Source organism: Aspergillus karnatakaensis (assembly GCF_047715665.1).
Source record: "Aspergillus karnatakaensis strain CBS 102800 unplaced genomic scaffold BJY04scaffold_36, whole genome shotgun sequence".
NCBI lineage: Eukaryota > Fungi > Ascomycota > Eurotiomycetes > Eurotiales > Aspergillaceae > Aspergillus > Aspergillus karnatakaensis.
Window position 1 is genome coordinate 36,515 of NW_027395748.1, and position 26,011 is coordinate 62,525.

The 26,011-nt window shown below is 50.7% G+C and overlaps 13 protein-coding genes across 13 annotated transcripts; 5 read left to right on the forward strand and 8 right to left on the reverse strand.

Moving 5' to 3' along the window:
* Positions 1-107: 107 nt before the first annotated feature.
* Positions 108-1,769, reverse strand: BJY04DRAFT_193181 (uncharacterized protein). The gene is made up of 4 exons (XM_073711868.1): positions 1,348-1,769; positions 1,262-1,280; positions 346-1,201; positions 108-294 (listed from the first exon to the last, which is right to left on the reverse strand). The coding sequence occupies exons 1-4, from the start codon at positions 1,386-1,388 to the stop codon at positions 272-274; spliced, it is 939 nt and encodes a 312-aa protein (XP_073569396.1). The 5' UTR covers positions 1,389-1,769; the 3' UTR covers positions 108-271.
* A 138-nt stretch (positions 1,770-1,907) lies between these two features.
* BJY04DRAFT_193184 (putative short-chain dehydrogenase/reductase family protein) lies at positions 1,908-3,739 on the reverse strand. Its single transcript, XM_073711869.1, has 2 exons — positions 2,207-3,739; positions 1,908-2,160 (listed from the first exon to the last, which is right to left on the reverse strand). The coding sequence occupies exons 1-2, from the start codon at positions 3,079-3,081 to the stop codon at positions 2,025-2,027; spliced, it is 1,011 nt and encodes a 336-aa protein (XP_073569397.1). The 5' UTR covers positions 3,082-3,739; the 3' UTR covers positions 1,908-2,024.
* Positions 3,740-3,777: 38 nt separating this feature from the next.
* BJY04DRAFT_91087 (gamma-glutamylcyclotransferase) lies at positions 3,778-5,270 on the forward strand. Its single transcript, XM_073721278.1, has 7 exons — positions 3,778-3,804; positions 3,857-4,111; positions 4,179-4,210; positions 4,282-4,331; positions 4,389-4,393; positions 4,465-4,549; positions 4,606-5,270. The coding sequence occupies exons 2-7, from the start codon at positions 4,017-4,019 to the stop codon at positions 5,125-5,127; spliced, it is 789 nt and encodes a 262-aa protein (XP_073569398.1). The 5' UTR covers positions 3,778-3,804; positions 3,857-4,016; the 3' UTR covers positions 5,128-5,270.
* A 594-nt stretch (positions 5,271-5,864) lies between these two features.
* Positions 5,865-6,495, reverse strand: BJY04DRAFT_219928 (RNA recognition motif domain-containing protein; the record flags this gene model as incomplete). The annotated part of the gene is made up of 5 exons (XM_073716727.1): positions 5,865-5,896; positions 5,958-6,088; positions 6,145-6,251; positions 6,307-6,379; positions 6,476-6,495. The coding sequence occupies 5 exons, from the start codon at positions 6,493-6,495 to the stop codon at positions 5,865-5,867; spliced, it is 363 nt and encodes a 120-aa protein (XP_073569399.1).
* Positions 6,496-7,565: 1,070 nt separating this feature from the next.
* Positions 7,566-9,355, forward strand: BJY04DRAFT_91091 (BRcat and Rcat domain-containing protein). The gene is made up of 2 exons (XM_073721279.1): positions 7,566-8,753; positions 8,817-9,355. The coding sequence occupies exons 1-2, from the start codon at positions 7,765-7,767 to the stop codon at positions 9,193-9,195; spliced, it is 1,368 nt and encodes a 455-aa protein (XP_073569400.1). The 5' UTR covers positions 7,566-7,764; the 3' UTR covers positions 9,196-9,355.
* A 1,660-nt stretch (positions 9,356-11,015) lies between these two features.
* BJY04DRAFT_193193 (uncharacterized protein) lies at positions 11,016-11,441 on the reverse strand. Its single transcript, XM_073711870.1, has one exon. The coding sequence runs from the start codon at positions 11,367-11,369 to the stop codon at positions 11,145-11,147; it is 225 nt and encodes a 74-aa protein (XP_073569401.1). The 5' UTR covers positions 11,370-11,441; the 3' UTR covers positions 11,016-11,144.
* A 1,394-nt stretch (positions 11,442-12,835) lies between these two features.
* BJY04DRAFT_219930 (uncharacterized protein) lies at positions 12,836-13,397 on the forward strand (the record flags this gene model as incomplete). Its single annotated transcript, XM_073716728.1, has 2 exons — positions 12,836-12,907; positions 12,972-13,397. The coding sequence occupies 2 exons, from the start codon at positions 12,836-12,838 to the stop codon at positions 13,395-13,397; spliced, it is 498 nt and encodes a 165-aa protein (XP_073569402.1).
* Positions 13,398-13,467: 70 nt separating this feature from the next.
* BJY04DRAFT_193195 (uncharacterized protein) lies at positions 13,468-14,507 on the reverse strand. Its single transcript, XM_073711871.1, has 2 exons — positions 13,945-14,507; positions 13,468-13,867 (listed from the first exon to the last, which is right to left on the reverse strand). Exons 1-2 carry the CDS (start codon positions 14,285-14,287, stop codon positions 13,758-13,760), a joined length of 453 nt encoding a protein of 150 aa, XP_073569403.1. The 5' UTR covers positions 14,288-14,507; the 3' UTR covers positions 13,468-13,757.
* A 177-nt stretch (positions 14,508-14,684) lies between these two features.
* Positions 14,685-16,154, forward strand: BJY04DRAFT_91154 (translation initiation factor eIF2 subunit beta). The gene is made up of 4 exons (XM_073721281.1): positions 14,685-14,805; positions 15,060-15,174; positions 15,248-15,862; positions 15,915-16,154. Exons 1-4 carry the CDS (start codon positions 14,794-14,796, stop codon positions 16,079-16,081), a joined length of 909 nt encoding a protein of 302 aa, XP_073569404.1. The 5' UTR covers positions 14,685-14,793; the 3' UTR covers positions 16,082-16,154.
* A 501-nt stretch (positions 16,155-16,655) lies between these two features.
* Positions 16,656-18,237, reverse strand: BJY04DRAFT_91138 (AIM24 family protein). The gene is made up of 5 exons (XM_073721280.1): positions 18,022-18,237; positions 17,952-17,969; positions 17,417-17,896; positions 17,009-17,358; positions 16,656-16,952 (listed from the first exon to the last, which is right to left on the reverse strand). The coding sequence occupies exons 1-5, from the start codon at positions 18,077-18,079 to the stop codon at positions 16,737-16,739; spliced, it is 1,122 nt and encodes a 373-aa protein (XP_073569405.1). The 5' UTR covers positions 18,080-18,237; the 3' UTR covers positions 16,656-16,736.
* A 187-nt stretch (positions 18,238-18,424) lies between these two features.
* Positions 18,425-22,290, reverse strand: BJY04DRAFT_193206 (ankyrin repeat domain-containing protein). Its single transcript, XM_073711872.1, has 3 exons — positions 22,080-22,290; positions 21,496-22,015; positions 18,425-21,439 (listed from the first exon to the last, which is right to left on the reverse strand). Exons 1-3 carry the CDS (start codon positions 22,176-22,178, stop codon positions 18,606-18,608), a joined length of 3,453 nt encoding a protein of 1,150 aa, XP_073569406.1. The 5' UTR covers positions 22,179-22,290; the 3' UTR covers positions 18,425-18,605.
* Positions 22,291-22,622: 332 nt separating this feature from the next.
* BJY04DRAFT_193209 (SH3 domain-containing protein) lies at positions 22,623-24,021 on the reverse strand. Its single transcript, XM_073711873.1, has 4 exons — positions 23,814-24,021; positions 23,328-23,739; positions 23,066-23,275; positions 22,623-23,004 (listed from the first exon to the last, which is right to left on the reverse strand). The coding sequence occupies exons 1-4, from the start codon at positions 23,874-23,876 to the stop codon at positions 22,949-22,951; spliced, it is 741 nt and encodes a 246-aa protein (XP_073569407.1). The 5' UTR covers positions 23,877-24,021; the 3' UTR covers positions 22,623-22,948.
* Positions 24,022-24,224: 203 nt separating this feature from the next.
* On the forward strand, positions 24,225-25,984 carry BJY04DRAFT_193210 (uncharacterized protein). The gene is made up of 3 exons (XM_073711874.1): positions 24,225-24,899; positions 24,961-25,069; positions 25,127-25,984. The coding sequence occupies exons 1-3, from the start codon at positions 24,751-24,753 to the stop codon at positions 25,595-25,597; spliced, it is 729 nt and encodes a 242-aa protein (XP_073569408.1). The 5' UTR covers positions 24,225-24,750; the 3' UTR covers positions 25,598-25,984.
* The last annotated feature ends 27 nt before the right edge of the window (positions 25,985-26,011 follow it).

Here is a 26,011-nt window from a genome sequence, read left to right on the forward strand (position 1 = left end):
TCCGAGTGACGGGGTGTGACTCGTTCGTCCCATATTTAAGGCCCGCGCGGCCGTCTTATCCGAGCCGATAAAGGGGTGCTTATCTCCGAGAGAAAAAAGAAATCATGATTCAGACTTATCAGATGGATCATGGAGGCAGCTTCATGAACCAGGGTATAATAATCACTACAGAGAAACTATGCTACCAATTGCCAAATTTGTATCCGAGGGGAAATAAACACATGCACGACAACTCCAGTAAAACAACCAGTCTTTTCTACCCAGACGGTTCCTAGTCCTGTAGTTGAATTATCTCTGCAACGTCGTCAGTTCCGGACATCTCAAGAGACTTTTTGGCCAACTTACCCGTTAAAAATTCCTCAAAGCTAACCGTGATATACCCATCACGGTCATCGTCATACCGCTTAAACACGTCCGTCATTCGCCGAAGGCTAATGCATGCCTGAACGAACAGATCGAAGCTCATTCCCGACGGCGGAGGTCCGGTAGGAGGCCCACTGACTACCCGGCCTTTGGCCTCAAATGTGGTAAACAGGACTGTGACGAACGGCTGGCTGAGACGGTACCCGAACGCAAGCAATGCCTTCTCGAATTCCCGCAGACTGATGCGCCCACTGCGGTCTTCGTCGAATTTATCGAAGAGTTCCCTCCATGCCGCTAGATAGCGCCACAGAGATACAAACTCGTCGAATGAGATCGAGCCGCTACGGTTCCGGTCGAACATGCTGATCATCATTTTCACGGTCTTGGGGTGGAACGAGGAGAAGTCGCCATTCACAAGTGCAGAGCCCAGCTCTTGCTCTGTGAGTGCGCCGGAGTTCGACGAGTTGGCGGCTTGGAATAGTGGGAATAGTTGTTGGGGGTTGTCATTGGGCATGGCTAATGGAGGGGGCTGCGGGGTCTGTGGGGGACGCGACGATGGGAGTGGACGGTTGCGCACTGGCTGTGACGGTGGGGGCCCAAAGCCATAGTTCTGCGGTGGAGGGGAGGGATGTAGGAGGGCGCCTGGACGCTGTTGGGTCTGAGGGGCGTTGGGAAGAGGCCGATCCAGGTTGAGTCGCTGAGGACCTGCAGGGGGCCGCTGAGGGTTTGGAGAGGGAGAGGCACGAGGTGGGTGACCGCCGGGCGAGGTGAGCTGCTGTTTCTGCTGGCTCTGTTGGTTTCCAGGCTTTATCTGCATCGCACCGATCATCTGGGCGACCTGGAGAGAAGAAGGCGTCAGTGGCAACGGAGATGGCTAGGTTGGCTTTGTTTATTGTACCTGCTCAGGCTCTGCATGTCTGTATCGAAATCGCTTGAATCAGTTTCTCGTTCTGCATTCGGTTCTTTAATTTGAGCCTCACTTACGCAGGCAGCGCATCGGGGTTGTATGCTTTGTTGTACGCCATGGTTGCAGTGACTGACGTAGTGCGGGCGCGATTGGGAGGGGAGGGGTGGGTTCAATGTGGAAGAAGCCAGGGTCCTTTCATTGACGTCGGGCAAGCATAGTCGTCAAAGAAGAGAGATAAAAGAGTGAAAATTTGGGTACACGGAGTCAGGAGTTAGTAAGGTAGCCTCGCTCCATTCTTCTCCCTCAGCGAGAGGCTGTTGTTGCCATGAGCGGGCGGAGCCGTGGGTCGTCAATTGGGGATTCTCCAGCTGCCAAGAGCTTCTCTCGAGAGCCTTGCGCTGCTCTTTGTTTGTAGCTATACGGATACGATTATAGTAGGCCCACAGAGTAGGATCTTGCGACTGCGGTCGCTTTCTTCTGGAAGTTCTACGACACCTCCAGAGCCCCATGTTCTGTCGAGAGCTCAAGAGGACAACATTTTGCGATCGCATCCAGAGAATTAGCGCAATGACGATCCATCTTTCGTGACTCCTGCCCTACGGAGTCCTGCGCAGACGCATTACCGAGTACTAAGAGGTATAAATAGCAACAGCGCTTATTTCTGACAATGACAGATAGGCTGTCAGCCTAATCTTAACTTTACAGGCCCACATGTGTCGGCAACAGACATCTCGGACAAAATTAATATCCTCCGTCAAGCTTGAACGAGGGCTTCTCGAAAGACTTCCTCGGGACTCCCCGATTGCTGCTGGAGGACGCTGATTATCTCCTTCCACGCTTTCGCCTGGAATTGTTTTCCTTCTAGACCTGTGGTCAGCGCGATCGATTCACTATTACGTTAGCATTTGTGGAATGAAAGGATGACTACTATCTTACTCTAAATATCCATCGCTTCGCCAGCATCTTCCATGTGACTCAAGTCCCTGGTATGTAGCACTGACCAGTGATCGACTGCCTTGCTCGGTCGTCCGAGCAAAAAGCTTATACATCACCCAGACTACCAATCGGTGGTAGGATCTGGTATACTGCCGGCCGAGCGATGACACGCATAGTCCTGGGCTGACGGTGTTGACGATGACCGGGACCGTGCCATTCTCATCGCGCAGACGCCCGGCCACGGTCTTGAGAACGTACTCGAGGAGCAGCTTTGACACACCATATTGCTTCGGGCCTCTGAAGTTTCGCGCATCGTTAAGATGTTCCAATAACGATCCATCTGTCTGAAGACTCTTCGCTTGCACGCGAACAAACTGCTGACTTGAGACGACAGTCAGATGGGTTGGATCCGAGTCCGATGAACAGCTCCTCAGTTTCGGTAGCAGCAGCAGCGCTAGTAAAGAAGTTGACAGTGTGTTGACCTGCAAAGTTTCCTCCCATCCCTCTTGCGTGGTGGTGAATTCTCGATTCCACAGCCCCGCATTGAGAAGCGCAACATCCAACTGTTTTAGCTCAGTGGCCCGAGTGGCGAATCTCCTGACGCTCTCAAAGCTGTTCATCTCTAGCTCCCATACATGTACTACCCCCGGCCGGCTAGTGCGTTTTTCAAGCTCTGTCTTGGTTGCTTCGCCGCGCTGCAAGCTTCGGCTACCGATGATCAATGATTCCACGCCGAGATTTAGCAGCTTGATGGCAGCTTCGAATCCAAGTCCGGCTGTTGCACCGGTTAATACGACCGTCTTGCCTGCGAATGAGAATGTCGGATCCGTCGGGGGGGTGAATTGTGTCCTGATGAGCCGAATCAAGCCTGCCATGGTGCATACGCTAGCTTGGGGTCTGAGAGCAGAACACCCTAACAATGGAGACAAGTTGTCGATGACAGGTGATTAACGTGATCCACGTCTGAGATAACAGGACCGACACAGAATACTTCGGATATCTAAAAAAGCACCGCGTTCGAAAAGTTGTTTCGGGAAAGAACCATGACGTGGGATCAACAGTCCAGCATGTTAGTGGCCACCCGCAGGAGTTAGTTGACTGCAAGACCCGCCTCCAGTGTCTAGGCAGGCCCACTGCTGTGTGCCTGAGTCAGTGAGGGAAACCGCAAAAGCCCCCGAAGGAGCTTTGAGATACGGATACGATAGGTACTTCGAAGTGCAGAACTACAGAACTGCAATCTGGTGTCCAGTCTGGATGCAAATGCTTTTCCCGAAGGGCGCTCTTGAGAGGACCGCAAAAATTGTTAATCGAGCTCGGTTGGAAAGACTGAGAAAGAGATGTAGAAAGTAGTTGCGGCGGATCAAGCGAGGTTCTGCATGACTCTGGAGAGTCGAGACAACATAAAGAGCATTCAACGATAAGTTGACCTTGATGAAAAGGGCAACTTTATGCGCATAGTATGGGTGCCTCAGGCATAAATAGATACATTGCAAACATCGCAAACACTGATGTGATTTGTGTACCACCTTTCATCACCAGCAAGTCCCTTGATGATTAATTGTATACCTTGACTTATTTTCATCATCATTTTAGTTAAGGTATGATTCGACCTCAAGTATTCTAGGTTGAAGACTAATCTGAACATAAAAGGAACCATTCCTATAAGTCTTTTGGATTTAACTTAACCTTATTCTCATTTCGGCCTATCCGCCACTATCAATATATATCGCGAAAACCAACATTGGTGAAAACTACACGCCGAGTCGACAACAATATCCACCTTGTCACCTACTGAATCTAGAGAAATAAAATGGGTTCCACAACCCAAGATCCCCAAGCGCCGACAGAGAGCCGAACATGGCGTCAATATTTCCCTGCAGGTGATCTGTGGGTATTTGGATATGGGCAAGTCCAACCCGATATTCCTAATTCAACCGCCTTAGTTGCAGCAAGAGTTGATCGTCCAATAAAGGAGTCTAATATGGAAGCCACCGCCACATTTTGGTATGTCCTACCGGGGTCCTATAGGAGAGGATCAATGCTCTCGGTGTCGGTAGAACTAATGGTGGGGGTAGATCAAAGAGTGCCGGGGTATATTGAGGGCTATGTGCGGAGGTTTTGGCAGGTGAGACATCTGCTCTACTCACTGTAGACCCTATCAGACATAACTGACACTACATAGGCCAGGTAAGAAAGCTTCCACGACCACGAAATTGAGCGCAGGAAAGGACATGCCGATCTCACACTCGGTGCTATAGTACCGACCACCGAGGCACCCCCGAGCAACCAGGCCGCGTGGTAACAGTGATCGAGCGGGGTTTCTGGGAAACTCTAGATGACCCAGTACATTCTCCCCGCAATGCCTGTCACTAAATTCTTATACTGACAGCCACCCGCAGCTGGCCCAGACCGAGACCGATACCTCCACATCCCGCGTCTGGGGCGCCGCATACCACATCCCAGCCTCGCACGCCGAAGAAGTCCACGATTACCTCGACGTCCGTGAGATAGACGGCTATAGTGTGCACTACACCCCCTTTCATCCTGTAGAGACACCCTCATCAGCGTCAGAAACCACCACCGCCTCGTCTTCGCCTATAACATGCATGGTCTATATCGGCCAGCCTAGTAACCCGCAATTCCTGCGTGATGCGGCCCGTCGCGAGCCGCAGGATGTTGCGGAGGTGATTAGCCGGGGCCACGGGCAGAGCGGCAAGAACACGGAGTATCTCTATCTGTTGGAGAAGGCGTTGGAGGGGATTGGGCTGGGGAGTGCTGATGAGCATGTGACAGATTTGGTGAGGAGGGTTAGGGGAATTGAGGGGGTGCAGGAGGCGAGCAAGGAAGAGGGAGAAGCAGAGAGAGAGGTTCGGGAGTCATTGGCTAAGGGTGTGGAGGGAGTCAGGGATCTGTCAGAGTAGAGGTGGATCACATCTCGAACGTAAAAGGTAGATGTCGAATCCGGAGACCTGGAAATATTTGTTGACCATAGATAGCAGATTAGACTACCTAGATAGATGCTAGATAGGATTAACAATTAACGGCCATGATTTCATGTGATTGCTGGAGTTCATGAAGCACACGAGGCCAGATCTCAAAGGTATCATTGAGCCGGATCTGTCGAGGATTGGATTGTGATTGATAGGGTATATCCACGGACTCCGAACAGAGTTCAGCGTTAGCGGCAGATCATCAATGAGGATGGTGTCACAGTAATCCGTGTAGACGCTGCGCCGACAGTGAGAGACTCAAGGAGGCGTCGAGTGGTGAGCCGCCACATTGATCGGAGGTCACCAGCAGCCCAGGCGTAAGACCGAGGGATATGTCCGAAAGAGCCGCATGCGGGTTGCACTGTCCGTAGCCAACCCGGAATCCTGGTGGTGAGTCTACTCTCATTTACTCGTTGAGCTCGCCATCATGGATGCCACATTAGATGTCAATCACTAGCTGAAGCACGCCAAGAATCTCAAAATAAAGCAACGCAAGCACACATCTCGACCAAAAGGAACATGAGGATCAGTATTATCTTTCCAAGTGTCATCAGCCATCAAACTGGGGGTCATCGATCGTATATCATGGTTGGCAGTCTGCAGATCGATGAGAGTATATCTTCAGGAACAAAAGGGGCCAAAGATTGAATTTAGATAGTCAAAACATCTCAAGGACCGGGAGCTTGGTTGTTGCGCCAGCCTGTAGATTAAACGTTAAAATTAAAGCCATGTGGGGAACAAAGTTACCACAGAGAACGTACCACCGGCACCGCCGCCGCGGTAGGCTTGTCCTTCAGGCCGGTTGTAGCCACCACGACCCTGGAATCCGCCGTTGTTGCGGCCACCGGGCCTTTCCGAGGCCTTATCGACACGGATGATACGGCCGTCAAACCTGCGACATATAAGCTTCTATTCTTATCGGCTCAGACGGGCGGGTGGACCACGCACTCTTGGTTGTTCATGGCGTTCATGGCTGCCTCAGCCTCGGCCTCACTGGCAAAGCGGACGAACCCGAATCCTCGGCTGCGGAGGGTATCATGATCCTTGACGACAACCTGGGATCTGTGAACACTGGTTTCTTCTAACATGAAGTATGAAATGGGGTCCTACGGCTTCTTCAATGGTTCCGTACTTGGAAAAGCCCTCGCGAAGAGTTTCATCGGTAGTGTGCCATGCGAGGCCGCTAGTTGGGTGGTTGTGTCAGTTGGAGGTCATCGAGCCGATGATAGGAGAGAGTCATCGAGGATAGGTGATGACCATAAGAGACGGACGGACAGACCCAATGAATAGCTTGGCCATCTTGATGTCCCGCTTAGGTAAAGAGCTGGTGGGTCAGAAGGACTCCGGGTAGAAGATCAACAGTTGCAATCACCAGATGAAAGCAACGAGGAGGTTGAGAGAACCGAGGAGCGAGGCCGAGTGCAACAGGCAACTTTTTTAAAGCTGTGGAGGGATGGATGGAGGAAGAAAGATGAAACTGCGGGAGGGAAAGAGAATTTAGTTGAGAGGGGTGGCACTAACTAGTTGAGTCTGGCTACGGAGTTGCGTTGCTCGAAAGGCTCAAATCAAAGCAAAGCCCACACTCAATCAATAATTCTCTCTCTCACTTCATCCGTGCCCTTTTCTTCACTTCTCATCCAACCTGCAAGTGCAGGGAAAATCCAATCCTCGAATTACAAACCAGCCCGAGCTTGCGAAAAATCGGGGGATGGAGCTACGTGCTTTGTGCTGCCTGCTGTCTGCAGTGTCAATCTGCTGCACAGGATACGTACAGGTTTGATTGAGGCGAAAAGACAGGGAGCACGGGAGACAAGAGCACAGAGCTGCCGACGGAGCGGGGGAAAAGGTGATGGGGATGCAGCAAGATAACCAAATGGCGCTGGGAGGGGCAGCTGCCTACGCCAATTACTCGCAACCATTCTGCCCAGGTGGTCCCTTTTTCGTCCTTTGGCATCCCTTTCCGTCCCTTTTCCCAGCTCGCCACAATCATCACGGCGAATCGGACGACGACAGCGGGGGAATTTCTCATGTCGTCGTAGTAAGGCGACGTCTCTCTGATGGCGGGGTCTATTCCTTTCTCTCCCTCTTTCCGCTTTTGTGTTCTGTCGCCGCTGCTGCCATTCCTCGCTTGGTAACTTGTCTTTCGGTGGCGTGGACTAGCAACGACTAAGCCTGCACATGCACTTAATCTCTAGCTGCAACCTTGAAACCGTAGAGATTCTCTCTTTGTCTAGACCCTGACCAAAAGGCTAGACCTGACTGGCTTGCGAGGTGCATGTTATCTCATGGACTGCGCCATTTCCAGGCGCTAGAACTATATCAATGCTGTCCTTTATTTTGCTTACTAGTTTTCTTGCATACCTTGTGAAGAGTGAGCGATCAAACAGTGTTCGTACGCGAAATTGAATTAAAACGAGCAAGGTCCATGACAATGGAGGGTATGAAGTGGTTCTCAACGAGACTTGGGAGCAAGATCCAGGCTGTATACAGCTCTTTCCTTCACCCCAGCTCCACCATGGATAACACACCCTCCATATCATCATTTCGCCATTCTCCTCCGACATCATCATGGACTTTCTATCCTCAAATGTCGATGAGCCGAGTAAAAGGCTTATTCTCCAGCTTCTTGAACAAGATGCCATGGAGGATTCTGCAAGAAACAGTGCCAAACAGCCGGCTGGAGTGTTGACGGATGGTGGGTTGGCTCACCACGGCCGGCCCGACCAGCTACATGAGTCTGCGACAAACCAGGGGGAGACTGAGATGGCTCTGAGCATGACACGAGCTGTTTTGGGCGAAGTCACCCAAACGTCTGCAGCTCAAGAAAAAGACAGAGCGTGGGCAGACCGCAGATTACCTGCCTTTCAGTTCGCTGGCCAGCAACCGCCCCCGCAAGAGCGGCTCTCAGTCCACCAAAAAGCTTTGAGACCCGTTGATATACTGTTCTCAAAAGAAACCGCAATTCAGCTCGACGAAGAAATCGAGTCCCAACTTGAAACTCTCTCGAACAAACGCCGCTGTCTAACCGAAAGCTCAAAATTAGCTGTTACCTGTCAAGATATTGCCGAACTACGCCCAGATTGCGTCGCCTGTAACGAGCCAAAGCCTGTTTTTGACATGATCCAGGCGCCATGCTCACATTGGTACTGCAGACACTGCATCACTCGTCTGGTCAATGATGCTTTGACGGATCAATCACTCTTTCCACCGCGATGCTGTCGCTTGGATATCCCATTGGATGCAATGAGAAGACATATCGGCGATGAACTCTCCCAAAGGTTCGAAGAAAAGGATACTGAGTGTAAAGACCCTCAGAGGACGTGCTGCTCAAATGCCGCATGCGCGGAGTACATCCTCCCGCCATTTGTGCAAGGGCATGTGGGGACCTGTCGAGCCTGTCAAATGCAGACATGCACTGTTTGCAAGCGGCCTGCCCACATAGAACGCTGTATTGATGAACAGGACGAAGTTCTGAGCCTTGCCCAGCAAGCCGGATGGCAGCAATGCCCACAGTGCCATCATCTTATTGAATTGAGCACTGGCTGCAACCATATAACGTAAGACGTTAACGACATTGTATGACTCTATGCTAATGTTGGTGTGTGTGTGTGTGTGCCTAGATGCCGTTGTCGATACGAGTTCTGCTACGTTTGTACGATGAAGTGGAAAACTTGTCACTGCGAGGTCTGGGATGAAAATAGGTTGATCGACAGGGCACGAGTCCTTGCTGCTCGAGATGTTCAAGGTCCACCCCCGCAGCAAGCAGTGGATGCAGCTGTACAAAGCATTCAAGAACGGGAGGAATGTAGACATCGCACAGATTGGGTGGTTATCGATCGTAGCAACGATGACGACGATGACTATCAGGGGTATGACTATGAGGATGATGATGATGACTTCGAATGTGAGGTATGTTATGATGTTATGGGCTATTATATCTTAGAATGCCCCATATGTGCGCTTCGTGCCTGCAGACGCTGCACTCTGAACCGCCTGTGAGGATGCTATAAATCGAGTTTCGGTCAACAATGGCTATGTAACTCTGGGAGCTGACATGGCGGGCAAGTATGTTCACAACGAATTCATGTACAAGTATGGTAGTGACCGCGATTTATCCTACGAGCGAGTGCAGACTACAAGTTTAAATTCATCAATCAGACTCTAGCTGGAGATACCTTTCACTTGTGATGTGCTGCTGAAGTGTGCCATGTCACCTGCCATTGCTATCCCCCGAGCCAGAGTTCCGACCTTCCTTCCTCAGCTACGGATGTTTTTGGACTATCCACCTGCACTTACCAGCTCTAAATGTTCCCAGGCTTCAGTCGCGATGACCTTGTTCTCCTTTCAGACCACTCAAGTCATTTTAATCAACCAGTACGAATGGGCGTTGCAGACGACAAGAGATTTCTTAGCTGGTTATCACAACTGGATGAGGCAGAGCCTGTTGTGCCGCAGAAAGACAACCACCCCTCAGCGAGATACACCTTTGATGGTATTTCTTTGAACCTGGGTCGAGACGTGGAGCTTATACTACTAGGTATTCCTGCTGAAAGACAGACTTTCGACCCCGGTCTTACATATCGGAAACAGCCTCCGAAATCGAAAAATGGACTAGACACCCGTCTAGAGTCCGACCTTGAGCAACCGGACCTATCAACTCAATCGAAGGTACTGCGCACCAGGTTGAGAGTCTCAAGAAAAGAGAAGAACGGGTACGAACGTCTTCAAAGGCCGAAAACTAAGGACGACCGTTATGAGTACAAGGGCACTAGCTCACGAGTGAAGGCAAGTCGCGACACAGTTGCGCAGAAAAAGAGGACTTCGGGACAGAAGAGAAAGCGTACAATTAACGAGGACTTCCGAGCTTCCAATGTGCCGCCAGGACGGCTGACGGTTGGTTCTTGAAGGCAATAAATGGCGAAGACAAGCTAATCTTGTTTCCAGCTCCATTCTGCTTCAAAATTGGGTATCTTCAATAAAGGCAAACGGTCGTCACCCGTCAAAACGCGCAGTATGAAAAGATAATACCTATGGATGTTGATATGCTTACTTCTTCTAGCACTCGATCAAGGATTCTCTGAAACAGAATTCCTGAGCAAAGCCACGATATATGGTCCCCCCAATCCGCCATCGAGGAACCTAAGAAAGTTCAGGATGTTTGATTACGGCGATGGGAATGGCAGCACCAATCAGGACTATGGCGATGCAAATGCCGGACTGTCGATCGACAAAGGAGATCCTCAGCAACAAGCACCATTCACGAGTCTGGATACTGGCCAGCAAGACGCTGCTGTATACAGTGAGATTGAGATCAGTACTGCGCCAGAAGGACAAACAGCTACTGTGCCGTTCAGCCAACCCTCATTCCGACACAAAAATGCCGAAGGGTCACACCACCAGATTACAGCGTCCTCTCAGATGGAACAAGATGTGCAGCAGTCAATGGCAGGCGAATGCCATGCGATGCAGCTCCTTGGCTTCAATCCACAACTTTCAGATGATGGACTTGCGCTGGGACCTACGAAGAGGTATTGGACCCTCGATGAGCTCCAAGACGTCATGCAACAGCGATTAGCGGCTCGGAAGTCTGAACCCAGTGGGAGTATGCCGACGCCAGAGACCCAATCGCAAGATTCCTCGCGGAAACGCAAGCATCATTCTTCCGAGGAGAGCGAGGAGTCTCATACGGTTAGGCCTAAGAAGAAGGGGGCACTTGATCTTTGCCAGATACCGGACATTATGCCATCCAACAGGAGCTGGAGCCCTCCAGTCCTACCCCTAAGTTCTTGCCCGCGGTCTCCGGGATGCTTTGACCTTCCCCTAGGCTCGCCACCTCCTGCGCATGAGCAGCTATATCACGCAACTGAGCGGAGCTTCTCTCGGCTTCAGAGACCTTGCCCAGACTTGAAACCGAACTCTTTTTGCGGCGACAACACATCTCTCGTATGTCAAGCTTTTGATGCCGCATATGAGGCAATCATATCAGAGCAGGATACGCCAGTTGAGATGCTCGACCATATGCTCGTTGGACTTGACAGTGCAGGCAATCCTGAAGGAAGTATTACCTCCTGGTTGTGGGATATGCCTGATAAGACACTTGAGTACCCCTCCCAAATGAGGCAGGAGACGCCCCTAGACCCACATAATAGATACAGGGAGCCGCTTCCGGGCATGGCAGGGACTAGGCAACACGATCAGCAGCTTTCGTACCTAGGAGGCGCGTACACTAAACAGGAATGTCGGTCAAAAAACTATAGCCCCAGCCAGGACTTTGGCAGAACCTTGGGACCAGATCGACCCGAAGCGAACAAGTTGGCTCTGGATATTGGTCCTCTGACGAACTTTTGGCGACAAAACAAACTGTACTGAGACCCTCTTCGGCCGGTCCTGTGCGTCCTTGGTGTGGAGATTTCCACTTTACATGTTGGCTCTATGTACATAGCTATTACTGGATATTTTTGTGTTGTACGAACCTTATACTGTAGTATCGAATATTGATACTGTTGCTACATCTATTTGCCTTCATCTTCCCCTTCATCGAAGCTAACTAGAACTGTTACCAAGATCTTCTAGCGCTTCCCTTGCTTTTGTGCCGTGACAGGAGCTAGCAAAGCAACCACCATGTGTAGGCGCAAACATCGAAGCACCAAGGGCTAACATCTTAACAAAGATCAAGTGCTGCAATCTCCGCATTGCCAGACTTGTTTGCTTTTCTGACCCGTAGCACTGGGACGAGAAACAGCCACCCCGACGCTCAGGCCCGAAAAAGTCGCATTAGAGTCATTCGACCCGGCCGAGGAGTTGAGGCTATGAAGAGAAACCGGTGGCAGCGGAAGAGTCCTTTTGTTTAGACCCGGCTGAACGGTAAACTAAGAATGCAGCGCGCAGACTAAAAACTGGCGGAACTGAAATGCCATTTTTGACTCGTTCTCCCAGCATGTTTGCTTTTTCTGTCATCCTGCTATCTCCCCTCCTCGAGCCAAAAAGGAAAGAGACCAATTAACCCTGGATTGGACCCGTTGATTTTCCTTTCACTCCCGCTCGGTTCGATCTCACTGTGAGTGGTTGTATCGTTCTCTCAGTTCCCTTTCAGCGCCCTATGTCATGTATCGAGCATCCCAAGAGCCTGGTTCCTGGGCCAGATGCCGGTTGCTCCTTCCTACAGGTTGGCTGAAACACCTCCCCGCCTGTGCTTGCATCACAAACACCTTGGCTACAGCTCCTGCCAGCGCCATTAAGCTGTGTCAGAGCATGGATCTTATCCAATCGTTGCTGTTGAATACACCGCAAATTTATGAGCTATTCCGGTGGCGGGCCTGCATATCGAAAGGTGAGTGGCTACCACTGCGCTGGGAGACTTCCCTCGTGCTTCGCCAATCTCTTATTCCATACCTTTGGAGGGGCGCGCCCTTGTCGAAGGGAGAACTACTGGCGTGCTGGTTCCTTGCTGCCGGTAACGCTGCGGGAGAGCTGTTGAGTGACAGGGCCAGAGAGATATAAAAGCGCATGCTGACCACCTACCGAAGTGTGTCTCGATGCATCTCCTCCACTCTCTTTCACACGGTCAGCAACTCTGTCAATACACGACTCGCGTTTATGAACCCGATTATTGCGGACCTACCTTGTCCCGTGATTGAAAATGGCCAGCACGGTAACCAGGCATCCATTGACGCAACGCAATCTTGCAATCCACACTAGGCTGCTCCAAGCTGTAAGGAACTCCCAAGTCCTTTTCTGTCCCCAGTCTAGCTGAGCCCTAACCCGAACTTCCCAAGCAGCAAATCGCCACCGAGAAAATCACCTCTTGGGCCGAGGAAGTCATTATGGAAGAGCAGACTCAGTTGGTCTACTCGCAGCTAGGCGCCTCCATCTCCGACGCTCCCCCGAACACCAAAGACAAGGACATCGAACGCCAGATGGACCGTCTTGATCAGCGAATCTCATCTGCTGCTGCTACAACAGACTTGGAGAGTCTAAAGGTATTCGAGCAGCAGCGACCATTCATGTATCTCGAGACTCCGGTAGAGCGTTTTCTCACCCCGGGGTCAAGTGACCCGAGTTACTTCAGCCGCCCTACCCTGGCACACATTGGACTGCGGTTCGGTAATATGGAGGGCGCCAAAGAGAGGGCGGATATGGCGCGTGCTCATGTCAAGGCGATAAGGGACAGGGACCAAGCACAAGACACTTCGAGCAGATAGAGTCCACAGCTTGTTGTGAGATCCATATTCATCCGACGGATAGCGCTTGTTAATATTCGTATAATGTACCTCCGTTCATTCTAATTTGCGACCCCATGTCTTGCAAATATATGAGAAGATTGGGCAATGACTATTGCATTAATCGGGTATAACTTAGCGTAGTACGATTGTATAGGCCTCGCTTTAACAGACGAGTATCCTCAAAGACCTCATTAAACGCCGCCCGCCCTCTATGCTAAACCTACGTCTTCCGTGTCAACGAGCTCTCACTCAGCGCGCTGTAGTCGATTGCACATCATACAACCTTCGACCTTAACCCCCTTCCGCGGCCAATGTTTGCTTGTACCACTCGTGCATGGATCACAGAGCTGCAAACGCCCTCACATTCCCAGATGCACCCGTAAACTCATCCTTTCCGGATCCCACAATCCCAATGATCGGATGCTTCCACTCCATGAACCTCGTCCAGCCTATTCAAAGCGGTTTATTAGCACATCATTACAGTACAGCCCAGTCTAAGACAGCAACACAAGAAGGACCAACATACTCCAATAAGCACACCTCCTCCCCAAATACTTGCCTAGAAACGGCACCAGGACCATCGACAGCAGCAATTCGAGTTGCTCAATGCTCTCCTGCCATTCGGCTTCCGCGTCGGAGTCTGAGTAGTCGCTGTCTGTGAGGGACTCGAGATCTGAGGCTGTGGTGGACTCGGAGGGGAGCGAGTCGATGGAGTCGGAGGTTGCGGAGTTGTAGCTTTGCGTGCGGGGGCGCGTGAAGGTTGTTGAGGAGGTTGGGGTTGGGAGGATGTAGGAGGAGCTGGCGGAGGCTGTGTCGGATGAGGGGGGAGTTGGTTCAAAGGAGGATGAGGAGTAGGGTGGGGAGGACATCTTTGGCGTGGTAGTGCTGTTGATCGCGGTCTTGAATGCGGAAGGTTATCGGGGTTAGGAGGTTGACTTGAGCGCTTTTATATGGTTTTGTTGAGGGTTTATTTGGTTGACTGACGGGCTCAAGTGGCAGCTGGGAGTAATGATGGTGTGGATTGTTGTCAAACAGTGGCCTGCCTCCCGCTTGAATGCTATTGCAGCAATTGGCCAAGGTATACAGACCGAGGGAGGTTGAGGATGTCGGAGCTAAGGGCTTGTTGCCTTGTTGCCTGAGAGCTGCTGCTTAAAGTCACGTGTGGTACTGTAAGCCCAATACCAGGGTTGAGTCATCTACTCCACGTGACCCTCCTCCGCGATAACAGACTCGCCTTCAAACTTGTGAAAGGCTCGATATCAACCTCAAGCACTTACAAAGACTCCATTTTTGCTTTATACCGGGTAAGGTTATACTTTTCTTCTAAACCTTAAGTGGGAGCGCTTCATCTACACCTTTTTCACAACCTCCCAATATGGCGGAGACTGTACGTCACACCCTTGTTTTCTCGCTGCTGTACTTTTACCGATCACCCACATTTTCTTGTGCACATTCCGGGTGCTGATCGAGCTGCTCTCTGTTCTGCCCAACTTCACTTCCTTGTTACTGCTTCTAGCGCATAGAAAGAGCAGCTTGTCTTTTTTTTATACATTCGACTCTCTGCTTCCCCTCGTTTGAGATCTTGGCACCCTTTGATTTTCTCTCCACCCCACTAACGTGTTGTCTGGACTGTCTATACAGGTCGACCCATCGACTCAGAAGCAACGCAAGTCCGTCGCATTCAGTGAAGGAACCGTCATTATGGATACAAACGGCGAAGTTACGCAGAAGATCGAGCAGCCTGCGGAGGAGCAAGGTGCGAACAACCCACGAACCCCTTTGTCCCCCGCCTTTTCGCACCGAATGTCGACCTAACATTAACCCAACAGCAGACAAGTCCGTCGACGAGGTCACCGAGCTATTCAAGGGTCTCTCAAAAAAGAAGAAGACCAAGAAGCCCAAGGATGCCGAAGGTGGCGAGGAGGAAGCCGGTGCCGCCGCGGATGGCGAGTTCGACCCCACAGCCCTGAAAAAGAAGAAGAAGAAGCCCAAGAAGGTCGACGCCGGCGATTTCGAAGCTAAGCTCGCCGAGGCCGGTATTGCCGAGAAGGAAGCAGAGGAGAACAAGGAGGCAGAAGTCCCCGAGGGCGATCTCGAGGCAGGAACAGGAATCTGGGCGCACGACGCCTCGCAGGCCATCCCCTACTCGCTCCTCGTTTCCCGATTCTTCTCCCTCATCCAGAGCCACCACCCCGATCTTTTGTCCAGCGGTACCAAGTCCTACAAGATCCCTCCCCCGCAATGTCTGCGTGAGGGTAACAGGCGTACTATCTTTGCCAACATTGCCGATATTTGCAAGCGTATGAAGCGATCCGACGACCACGTTATGCAGTTCTTGTTCGCCGAATTGGGTACTAGCGGTAGTGTCGACGGAAGCAGGCGTCTGGTTATCAAGGGTCGTTTCCAGCAGAAGCAGATTGAGAACGTCCTGAGACGGTATATCGGTATGTTCTCTCATCACATTTCATGTTAAGTCTCAATTCCTAACCAAAACAGTTGAATACGTCACCTGCAAGACCTGCCGCTCCCCCGACACAGAGCTCAACAAGGGAGAGAACCGTCTGTACTTCGTCACCTGCAACTCTTGCGGATCCCGTCGTTCCGTCGCCGCCATCAAGACCGGTTTCCGTGGACAAGTCGGCCGCAGAAAGAGGCAGGGTTAGATTTAGGTTTCAGTTCTATCTACATCTACGGTTGCGGTTACGGTTACGGTTTCGAGGGATTGCGTGCGAAAGTGCTACGGCGAGATCGCTTGGAGGTACTGGAAATAGACCACGGCATTAATAGACCGTTGATTTTATTTTCCATCTATCTCTCGGCGGAAGGAAGGGTACCTTCCTCGTTTTCTCTCTTTCTTTTCTCCTCTTTTCTCCTGTATCTTTTTCTTCTTCCATGTAAAGGCACTTTATCTCTTTGATTTATTTGATTGATGGCTGTCTGGGAGATAAAATATTGGGGGCACGGGATGGGGTTGAGGATGTTGGGCGTTGGGCAGGCAGGCGCGGTCCACGCCGCGTATGAGGGAAAGGAGGGTGTCAAAAGCGGAGTTGACGATATCATTAGAAACGGTATGATACGTACGTATGTTGAATGATATGACGGTTTATAGCACGTTTGTTGGCCAATTCTCAGTTCTTTCCTCAGCTTCCTATACATGTATTGTGAAGGTAAATGACAGACAAAATATATATGGTGCTGGATGGATATTCCTCCCAGATAAACGCTACATAATTCATATATGACAGAAAGATAGACGGACTATATAAGAGAACATTGAAAGAGAGATCGTGATAGACATGAGCGTGAGGGTTCAAAGCCCTAACGGAGCTTCGCAGCTCCAATCTGCATTGCAAATGCCGCAACGTTTCGGGTCTGGAGGTATACGGTACCAGGTCCGATGAACTTACAGGCTAATCCTTCGCCGGCGCTCATGTTGGAGATGATTCCTCCGGAGGCCACGCGCTCGAGCTTGTATTTGCAGTTCCAAGCTACGAGGTGACCATTGTTTACGAAGTACTGTTCCCCTTCCACCAACTGTACGGGTTTGCGTTAGCACGGCGGTATAGCCGAGCAATAGCGGCTGAACTCACGTCTTTCTTAATAATGGCGCCAAAGCTCTGGATCCAGAGTAACCCATTGCCGTGAAATCTATAGATGAAAAGACCCTCACCAGAGAAAAAAGTCTTGGCCAAGCTCTGCGCTTTGTGGTCGTGGTCAACGCCACTTGTTGCGGCAAGGAAGGCGTCTCTGCCGACCTTCCATTCCTGTCCTTCTGCAATACGGACAACGGTGACATCGCCGAGAACAGTCGGAGCGATCAAGAGTTCGCCCGGTCCGGTATATGTGGACATGGCCATTTCACCTCCTGCGAAGAACTTCATCAAGCCGAAGGAGAGGGTACCCTTGAGTGTCATCGTAGGAGACATGCCAATCATGACGCCTAGTCCATAATTAGACCTTTGCAGGAGAGATGAGCTGAGATGAAGTGATTGACGCACCAGGTTTGACTTGAAGTGGACACCCGACAGCCAGCTGAAGGGTAAGGAGGGTATTGCTATCTCGATGACTTATACGGTAACTACCTCCATTGAAAGTTCCTACATCATCGGCAGCTGTAGATGTCGCTCCGACAAATGGTACGCCCGTAAGCGACTGAGACTGCCGGTGGGATGCTTGGGATGGTGGTTGTTGAGGTGGATCAATGTTCGCAGCATGGGCCTTCTCATTCACTTGAGGCGGTTGTGACTGAGGAAGAACAGGCGGGGAGGCAAATCTTGGAACATTTTGATTGACGTATGTCGTTTCGCTCGCTGGAGGACTCACAGAAGGCGGAGGGGGAAAGTCTGATTGTGATCGAGGTTGTTGGGTTGGAGGAGGAGGATAACTGAAATTTGGCGGCGGGAATCCGGGAGACGGCTGAGGGAAACCGGATGAAGGTTGGGGAAAGCCAGGAGATGGCTGAGGGGGTGGTGGAAAGGCTATGAAGTATACGTGAGCTGAATTCATGTATGAATAGATCTTCTATCGCCGTACATGGAGCAGTCTGAGTTTCTGCGCGCTGGTTAGATGAATCGAGTTTGCATCAGAAAAGATAGAAACGTACGGGAGTATGGGTTCGCTTGCGATGGAGGGGGTGGAAAATAGTTCTGATGTTGTGACATGATGGTAAGAGCCTCTGTTGATGCGGATTGACTCTATATATTTACTCTGTATCCGGCAAGCATTCGATAAATTGGAACCATCACAAACAGTATCGTAAGCGGGTAACTCACAGTGTAGCTTCCTGAGGCACTCTCAATTAGGAGAAGAGAAGAGAAGGGGAAAAGCAAGAACGATGGCAAACGGAGCCTTGGAGGAGAGACGCATTTTAAGAGCTCCCAATCTCACGGCGGGGCTGAAGCTACTGCATGGTGGCGGCCCGTGGCCCCCAGTCGGCGCTTAAACGATGCATTTGAATGGTAGATCGTACCCTAATTAGCCTCTGCTTTTTGGCGCCAGGGAGAGGCCAAGCTTCAGAACAACCGAGAGCGAATGGAACTCTCAGGGGATAAGCTGGTATGAAACGGATCGGCTGTCGGCGGCTATGGCTGCGTCCAGTCGAATAATCACAACAGGAAGTTGCTCGGGAGTAATGCTTTTTGAAAAGCCTAGGCTAAATTCGATATAATCTTGAGCTACTCTAAGTTTCTAAACAGCTTCCAAGAGGGTCACGATTGACGGATACTCCTGCTCCCTTGCTATATCAAGCGCAGTCCTACCTAGTATATCCCGCCTTTGTTTGTCGGCATGCGCACTCAGCAAAATGCGAACATTTCCCTCATCTCCTATAGCTGCTGCCAGCATTAGGGCAGTCATACCTTGAGAGTCCGTAGCATCAACATTGGCTCCTCTCCGGATCAGGAGGTCAATCACATCCGATCCGGCATTGGAAGAGGAGGACATAAGTGGGGTGCGTCCACTCTTCGCGAGAGACTCAAGGTCTGCTCCACGATCAAGTAGTAGGGTGGCGGACGTCAGTTGGTTCTCTACACAGGCGGAATGCAAAGGCGTATGACCAGCCCAGTTGCGCAGCTCAGGGTTGGCTCCATGATCGAGTAGCAAAGATAGAATCTCCTCTCGGCCTTGAATAGCAGCGAAACTCAATGGAAACATTGCGTTCACTGAGGTGCAGGCATTTCCATCTGCGCCATAGGCAAGTAACTTCTTCGTTGCTTCTATGTCCCCAGTAGCAACCACTTCCATTAACGCGGTACAACCCTCATTTCCCACGGCATCAATGTTTGCCCCTAGCCGACAGAGAGTTTGAATGGCGGACAATGATTTGCTTTTTGCAGCACATACGAAAGCTTTCATGATCTGATGAGGAAGCTGTTGTCCGAACTCCACCCACCTAGCTAGAAGCCAGTGCTTGACGGCCGCTTGTCCGTTCAGGTTGAGCCAGTCCAAACATAGGGACATGTAAGATTGCTCATAATCGTGTGATCCGCCGTGTAACTCGATTTCGTAATCAGGGTCCAGGAAAGCCAGCACTAGGCGCTGGGCCGTGTCTTGATCAAGATAGTCGATGGTGACACCGTTCGTTTGACTGACCAGATTGCGCGAGATGCCAAGTGATTCTAAAGATTCTTTCACCGGCTGTCGATCAACTCGATTGGCGATTTGCCATGTAGCCCATCCTAGCTGACTGGAGAATGTGGCCCACCAATTTGTTTGAATGTGCGTGTTAAGCCAATTTGACGGTCGGGGGCTTCTAAGTGTCTTGAAGAACTCAGATCTGATATCGTGCCCGAGGAGATGTTGTGCATCTTTGAAACCTTTATCTCGAGTGAGTGTATTCCTAGAAAGCATCGCCCGCTGGCACAGAAGACCAAGCTCATAGACCGAGCGCTCAAACTCTGTCCCTTCGGAACGCTCGCAGAGCCATCGGATAGTGGCACTTGCGCTATTCCAGTCTGAGGACGCAATGAGCTTCTCGACACGCGTTTTGACAACTGGCAAGTCGGCAGAAAGCTCAGGCAGTAGGTTCTGGCGTTTGAGGACAGGCACGATGCACAGCAAAGCATCTTCTCTTGAACCTAGGTATCCACTCTCAAAGCAGCTTACGAGTTCGTCGATACTGGTGCTTTGAGCCAAAAAACTGCTTTGCGCAATAGGAAGCAGATCAACACTACCTCCGAGGGATTTGAGATCTCCGAGGATGCTCGTGAGGAACTGTATATAGATGTCTTGCGCAGCCATGACTTCGAGGTTGTTTTCAGTCTTCACAACAAGAATATCGTTGTTGTCAGGATGATCGTCCGAATAATAACCAAAGGTCTGCTCTGAGAAAGAAATCATCTTGGACGAAACCATTCTCGCTTCCCGTTGGCGAAAGATCCATTTATGAAAATATAGATCTGTTGCTTCAGCACCAGCCTCGGCTCTCGTCAAGCCAACCGCTCGCCCTAAGCCATTTTGTCGCCAGTTTGAATCCAACTTTAGGAGTGAGAACGTCCAAAGTCCAAGTATAGCCTCCAGCTCGTTTGCGTCAACTCTCCACTGAAACGTATCCTCTGACCGTCGAAGCTCTATTGAGTATGTCTCCAAGGAATAGCCAGTAGACTTGTGACTTGAGGTCTGGCAGGCAAAGGAGAGCTCAAAACTGCAAGTGCTACTAGGCACCGCCTTCCATCTCGAAACCACTTCCATCGTCATCTCAATGGTGTTCGCCAGGTCATGAGCCACCTTTCGTATGGGGAGGTCGTTCCAATCCATGCTCGGATGGCGGTCACAAGAAGTGAGCTCCGCTAACCGTGCCCTAGTCTGTATCAATTTTGCCCCGAGTCCTGACGGCTGAGCTGAAATGATCGAGGAGTCGCTTGTTGAGCACGATCCAGCTCTAGACCGAGCAGTCTGGTGCACCGGACTTGACACCAAACGGAACGACTGGACCTTCTCAAGCTGAAAAGCGAAACAGTCTAGCTCTTGTTGATTGTGGGAGAACAGGTCCCGATATTTTTCCTGAAACTTGTTCTCATCAGATCCGATCCGCTTGGTCCTTAGACATGTGCGAACCACGGCCATGAGAAGTGTCGATCCGACGTCTGCGATTATAACCGACGGATGCAGGCCGCGGAGGCCAACGAATTGCATGACGAACCCAAACATCGTAACGCATATCGTGAAAAGAAGTAAAGGTCTCTTTCCCGTCGACACTCGACTTCGAACGGACTTGACATATGTTAAATCTTGCGTGAATTGAGAGTTGGGCCCCTCATTGACAGCAAGGAAGGCCCCGAAATCTTGTTCTCCGATTGTCTGGCGCCCAGGTTGCAGCCAATATATTTTACTTGGCTTCACCGGGTAAAGGTAAGTTTCACTCGAAGAGCGTTCTATGAGAAAAGCGCACAGAAACATCCCTAGACTGAGCGACATTGTACCAAAAAGATAAACTGGAAAAGAATACCTGTTGTGAGAGCCGCCGTCTCTGTCAAAAATCCTGGAATACCAAAAGAACGTAAGTCCTGCATATACAACGGTGCCTGGTATAATATTTTAGTAAGTCTGAATTTTGCGATCAAATACCTTGTCAACTTACCTCCCTGCAATAGAGTTCCCAAAAAAGCTGCAGCATAGAACCAACCCCTTCCTCTTCGCTCAATGCCCTTATTGAGAGATAGATTCGGGATGTCAAGCTCCGAAAGGGCATAAATACCCTTTTCATCATGGTGGACCTGCTCTGCCCCATCCACAACCCAGGCATTCTCTCGAAGAGCTTCACGTAGTGTCCCAAATCTACGCAAGCCGTTTTCCTCCCACACAACAATCTCCAGGAGCCTGGGCCTGCCAAAGACCCTGGAGATACCACCATCATTAAAAAGCTCTGCTGTGCCTTCGGATACGCAGGAGAGCAGCTCATTCTCCGCCTCTCCAGGGGCCTCGTTAGCCCTACCGACGAAAGCACGGAGAGACGAATTCCCGCAGATGCGAATGACGGAGACCACAGCCGTCAATATTCCCAGGGGAGATAGAGCGAAGATGAAGTTATCGAGTAGACTGGTCGATTCGGAGAGGAATTGTTTGGTCAGCCGTTCGCCGAAGAGGGCGACTAGAGGAGCCTAGAGTAGCATCCGTTAGGCTAAGTAACCAGGAAAACATGGTATAGAGAAGAGGTGTTACTACCAAATCCGCCGCGAAATTATCTGCAAAGTCATCCCAGCCCTCTGCCCGAACGCTCGTCACTCCTAAGAGCGCTATAGTTAGTAGGTAGTGCCAAAGCATCACGGCAGGGTTTCACGACTAGTGCATCCAGCACACTAGACATGTATCTAAATAGGAGTTCGTGAGTGAGCAGCATTCTCGATGGGTGTAACGGACCTGTCTCGAATATAACTATCCTGAACGAGGCTAGAAAAGCAATATGTCGGCCTCGCGAGTCGCCTTGTGCGCAGCCCCCGCACTGGACAGGGGTCGATAGAACCATCCATATCGGTTGAAACGGCGGCTTGACTGCGGCATCGAGCTGATCCCAGCCAATAAAAATCACTGCGAGTAGCAGATCGATTGAGCTGAGATGCAAGTTGGTGTTTGAGACTGGAACTCTACGAGTGGAGGCGGCCACGTTTGCCGGCGCTTATGTGCAGCAACGGCTCTTAATATAGAACCAACACCATACGGCGCCAGATGAAACGTGAACGGAGTACGCTGCGACAGCGCCAGGTTGAGATCTCGATACAGTTGATTCCCATATTTGTTTCTTTTCCTATAAAAATGAACCAAAAACGCCTTTTTGCAAGTAGATACCCTAGAAACCAAGTCAGGAACTTGTCGACAAAAGACCCGAAAAATGTACCTTGAAGAGGCGACTATTAACTCTTCCAAGGCCGTCAAATCATTATGGGCCTTCATGTACAAAATTATAGGGTAACCCGAACCACGAACGCCTCCAGTGAGAACAAATAAGACGCAATGAAACTGTAAGGGAGAACGCTACGGGCGCTCTACCTCAATGAAGACACGGCGACCAGGCCATATGTCGAGAGGGCGCTAAACTAGAAAATGCTATTAACGATGTTGGAACCAATCGTAGCACCAGCACCGAAGATTGCTGTTTACAAAAGTCAGTTTCGAGAAGATTACTATGTTACAGGCGGCAAGGCATGACTTACCGGCGTTGCCCATCTTCTTGCCGAACTTCTTGCCGTGCTCTTCGAACTTGCTGTTCGGTTTACCAGGTGTACCCGAGCCGCTTTGGCTAACGTCGAGAGGCATGTTGCCATAGCTGGAAGGTGATGCAACAGCCTTCTCGTCTAGGACATTGACGTAGCTGCGAGGGAAAATACCCTCGAGGTTAGTGCGCTCGTTGCGACCACGCCACCCTATTGACGGTTAGTAAATCAAGTTGAAATGATCGCTGACGGATTGACATACAGTCAGCGTTCATATGCTCCAACACCTGGATGCGGTCGTGTGGTTGCAAAGCCAAATCTCCAGCATCAGTGGGAGTATATGCGTAAAGTGCTGAGGCGACAGAGAGTACAGTTGGCGCCTGCGGGTAGGCAGGGGGCGGACTGGCGTAGTGTTGTTGGGGTGGGGGCTGATTCATTCCATATTGTGCCTTTTCATTCAAGCTGGTGTTGGCGAACTGAGCGGTAGGAGGGGAGTATGGAGCGGGAGATGGCTGTGTCTGGACAGCAGCGGCGGGTGGTGGGAGTTGCACTGGAGATGGCTCTGGAGGTGCGGCGACTTGTCGCTCGCTCTCGTTCGAGTTGGGGAGCTGTGATAGAATAGATGAAAGCTGCTGAGGGGTAATGACTGAGGCATCTGCGAGGAACTCCAACTCCTAAAAGGCCGGATGTGTTAGAGGACTCAGGTATAGATCCGATAATCATGGCCTAAAATGAAGGGATATCGTACCGATCGGACATTACGAAGCGACCGGCTGGTCAAGGCGGATAGGAACATCTCTTGAGATGCCATGATAGGCGAGGCGATAAGGGCGGATAGCCGGCTGGAGCAAAACAGGCAGAAGTTTTTGGTGTAGTAAAGATGGTAGGGGTTAGAGAAAGGTTGCCAGACGACACGAGTGTTGGAAAGTCGTTGGTCAGCGATTGATGGATGAGTGTTGATGGCTCAATTGAATTGATGGGGCCGAGCAGGGACGACACAATAGTGGGTTCCTGAGGCCGCTGGCGGCTGCTAGGCTGAACAATTCCCATTGGTGGAGAATGCTGAGTCGGGTATTGTTTCCTCAGCCACAAAGAGTTATGAATCAAGATGAGACACCCTAGAGGTTCCGAACCTCCGAACAGGCTCTGCTCAGCCACTTCCGAACTAACTACCATCTATCTACATGGTCGAGTCGACTTTTTCTCCGCTGTGGCACTCGGCGATGTGCTCTTAATCGCACTATCAAGGCACCCAGAAACGACATAGATCATGGTGGGCTAGGATGCCAAGGATTTATGCCGTTCAGCCCTACGAGGCAGCCAGGAGCAAGGATGACCCAGTACATATAGAGAAAGCACGTCAGTCTTAACTCTGTCAAACCGTCCTCCGTCGGGAGCAAGGCTCAATCAAGTCATCTTCCTTCAAGATGGTGGTTTCCTGTGATACAAGGCCATTGTGCGGTCTGGCCTTTATGCTCGACATCAACCTTTCAAGTATATGTCAAAGGAACCGCTTTGCTTAAACTTATATCTTACAACACTGATTGTAGTCTCTTGTCATTCTACAAAGGACCCGGCGGTTTTTGTTGAGCCGATCTACTTCAAATCCCTCTCGAGACCCAAGTCTCCAGACTTCCAAGACCCCCTAACACAGATAAGCGTGTTCAACAAGATCAACTTACACGATGGTTGTTAACAACCTCCGTCCAGGGCCAGGGCCATATGTACCGGCTTCGTATGCCTGGCTTCCATTCAAATATTATTCGCTTACAGAATTTGCTTTACGAGAGCTCCGGCGGCGGACACGGAACGATTATCCAAACCAGCCCGCGAGGTAAGTACTGCATTTCAGTCCTCACAAAATATTCCTTCAGTAGGCTAACTCCTTCTGGCAGACCGTCGGTCTCTGCTACCTGGATCCTTCGCCGGCTGACTCCAGACCGCTTGAAGGAGCTCGAGACCATTGCACGAGCTGGTGGTTTCGATATTACTGATATCAGAGGTGTACGTTCTGATCCGTGGAGACACTATGGTTTGAAATATGCTAACTTGCAAATGCAGTATCCATTACTCCAAGGCCGGAATATAGCCTCTTTTCGACCACCAACAGTTGCAAGAGAGGTAAGACCTTTGAACTTTCTAAGTTTCGCCAGAGTCCCAATTGCTCCAAGGCCAGCAACAGAAGATCTGGAAGAAAGAATTTCGTCGATCTATACAACATACTCGGTCCAGGCCTGGAGCAATGGCACAAGTGACGCTTCATCAACCTTTACCCAAATATCCAGCAATTCAGAGAACCCTGCCGTAGGAATCACATCGGACAGCATCGTCGCCGATGGTCCCTTTGCACCTTCAGCAACAGCAAGACGTGCGGAAGCGAGCCCCATTGCTTCAGGTTCATCCACAGGCAAGAGGAAACGTGTGGTGGCCGACGATAAAAGCCAACGTAAGGTTCAGCGCAGGGGCACCTTCGAATCCACAGTTAGTAGACCAAAAGACAAAGTTGAAAAGACCATGACTAGTTCAAAGTGAGGTCTATTGATAGGTGAGGAATCTAAGCACTTGGTTAGGTCGAGTATCAGAACGCAGTTTTGTATACTGTCCCAACTTCAATGAGTACTAGTGCGTACAATGTTGTACTCAGTAAGATATGGGGGAACGAGACCAGAATCCATCCTCCCTCAGAAAGTCGCCTTTGGATGAGCGGTTCCTTGGTACGCATTCATGATCTGCTCTGTAAGCATGGCTGACAGTGCCGACTGACATTTGCCTCTGCGCTGTCCAAACTTCGGGGTCCTGTTCTGGCGATTGACTCAGAGAGGTCAGACTCCAGAGGAGCCTGAGGAGGAGGCTGGAGCCAAGTGATGTCAGCGCCACTAATCCATAAATAGTCTAGCGCTATCCACCCCATCCAAACTCCGCCATCAAAGGCTCGAGAAACTTCTG

Excerpts from the sequence above, each read along its gene's own strand:
- BJY04DRAFT_193195 (XM_073711871.1), bottom strand. The coding sequence starts at position 14,287 with ATGTCCTCCCCACCCTACTCCTCATCCTCCTTTGAACCAACTCCCCCC. Across the intron at positions 13,868-13,944 it reads GAGGAGGTGTGCTTATTGGA|GCTGGACGAGGTTCATGGAG; the intron begins GTATGTTGGTCC and ends CGCTTTGAATAG.
- BJY04DRAFT_193193 (XM_073711870.1), bottom strand. The coding sequence starts at position 11,369 with ATGCCCGGAAGCGGCTCCCTGTATCTATTATGTGGGTCTAGGGGCGTC.
- BJY04DRAFT_91091 (XM_073721279.1), top strand. The coding sequence starts at position 7,765 with ATGGACTTTCTATCCTCAAATGTCGATGAGCCGAGTAAAAGGCTTATT. Across the intron at positions 8,754-8,816 it reads ACTGGCTGCAACCATATAAC|ATGCCGTTGTCGATACGAGT; the intron begins GTAAGACGTTAA and ends GTGTGTGCCTAG.
- BJY04DRAFT_91087 (XM_073721278.1), top strand. The coding sequence starts at position 4,017 with ATGGGTTCCACAACCCAAGATCCCCAAGCGCCGACAGAGAGCCGAACA. Across the intron at positions 4,211-4,281 it reads GAAGCCACCGCCACATTTTG|ATCAAAGAGTGCCGGGGTAT; the intron begins GTATGTCCTACC and ends TGGTGGGGGTAG. Across the intron at positions 4,550-4,605 it reads GGGAAACTCTAGATGACCCA|CTGGCCCAGACCGAGACCGA; the intron begins GTACATTCTCCC and ends AGCCACCCGCAG.
- BJY04DRAFT_91138 (XM_073721280.1), bottom strand. The coding sequence starts at position 18,079 with ATGTCACAACATCAGAACTATTTTCCACCCCCTCCATCGCAAGCGAAC. Across the intron at positions 17,359-17,416 it reads TCCACTTCAAGTCAAACCTG|GCGTCATGATTGGCATGTCT; the intron begins GTGCGTCAATCA and ends ATTATGGACTAG. Across the intron at positions 16,953-17,008 it reads GCGCCATTATTAAGAAAGAC|TTGGTGGAAGGGGAACAGTA; the intron begins GTGAGTTCAGCC and ends AAACCCGTACAG.
- BJY04DRAFT_91154 (XM_073721281.1), top strand. Across the intron at positions 15,175-15,247 it reads GCAGCCTGCGGAGGAGCAAG|CAGACAAGTCCGTCGACGAG; the intron begins GTGCGAACAACC and ends TTAACCCAACAG. Across the intron at positions 15,863-15,914 it reads CGTCCTGAGACGGTATATCG|TTGAATACGTCACCTGCAAG; the intron begins GTATGTTCTCTC and ends TAACCAAAACAG.
- BJY04DRAFT_193210 (XM_073711874.1), top strand. The coding sequence starts at position 24,751 with ATGGTTGTTAACAACCTCCGTCCAGGGCCAGGGCCATATGTACCGGCT. Across the intron at positions 24,900-24,960 it reads TATCCAAACCAGCCCGCGAG|ACCGTCGGTCTCTGCTACCT; the intron begins GTAAGTACTGCA and ends TCCTTCTGGCAG. Across the intron at positions 25,070-25,126 it reads ATATTACTGATATCAGAGGT|TATCCATTACTCCAAGGCCG; the intron begins GTACGTTCTGAT and ends TTGCAAATGCAG.
- BJY04DRAFT_193181 (XM_073711868.1), bottom strand. The coding sequence starts at position 1,388 with ATGGCGTACAACAAAGCATACAACCCCGATGCGCTGCCTGC. Across the intron at positions 295-345 it reads CTTTGAGGAATTTTTAACGG|AGATAATTCAACTACAGGAC; the intron begins GTAAGTTGGCCA and ends ACGACGTTGCAG.
- BJY04DRAFT_193209 (XM_073711873.1), bottom strand. The coding sequence starts at position 23,876 with ATGGCATCTCAAGAGATGTTCCTATCCGCCTTGACCAGCCGGTCGCTT. Across the intron at positions 23,740-23,813 it reads CGCTTCGTAATGTCCGATCG|GAGTTGGAGTTCCTCGCAGA; the intron begins GTACGATATCCC and ends CCGGCCTTTTAG. Across the intron at positions 23,276-23,327 it reads GGAGCATATGAACGCTGACT|GGTGGCGTGGTCGCAACGAG; the intron begins GTATGTCAATCC and ends AACCGTCAATAG.
- BJY04DRAFT_193206 (XM_073711872.1), bottom strand. The coding sequence starts at position 22,178 with ATGCTTTGGCACTACCTACTAACTATAGCGCTCTTAGGAGTGACGAGC. Across the intron at positions 22,016-22,079 it reads ATAATTTCGCGGCGGATTTG|GCTCCTCTAGTCGCCCTCTT; the intron begins GTAGTAACACCT and ends ATGCTACTCTAG. Across the intron at positions 21,440-21,495 it reads GGGAACTCTATTGCAGGGAG|GCACCGTTGTATATGCAGGA; the intron begins GTAAGTTGACAA and ends ATATTATACCAG.
- BJY04DRAFT_193184 (XM_073711869.1), bottom strand. The coding sequence starts at position 3,081 with ATGGCAGGCTTGATTCGGCTCATCAGGACACAATTCACCCCCCCGACG. Across the intron at positions 2,161-2,206 it reads CGAAGCGATGGATATTTAGA|TGAATCGATCGCGCTGACCA; the intron begins GTAAGATAGTAG and ends CTAACGTAATAG.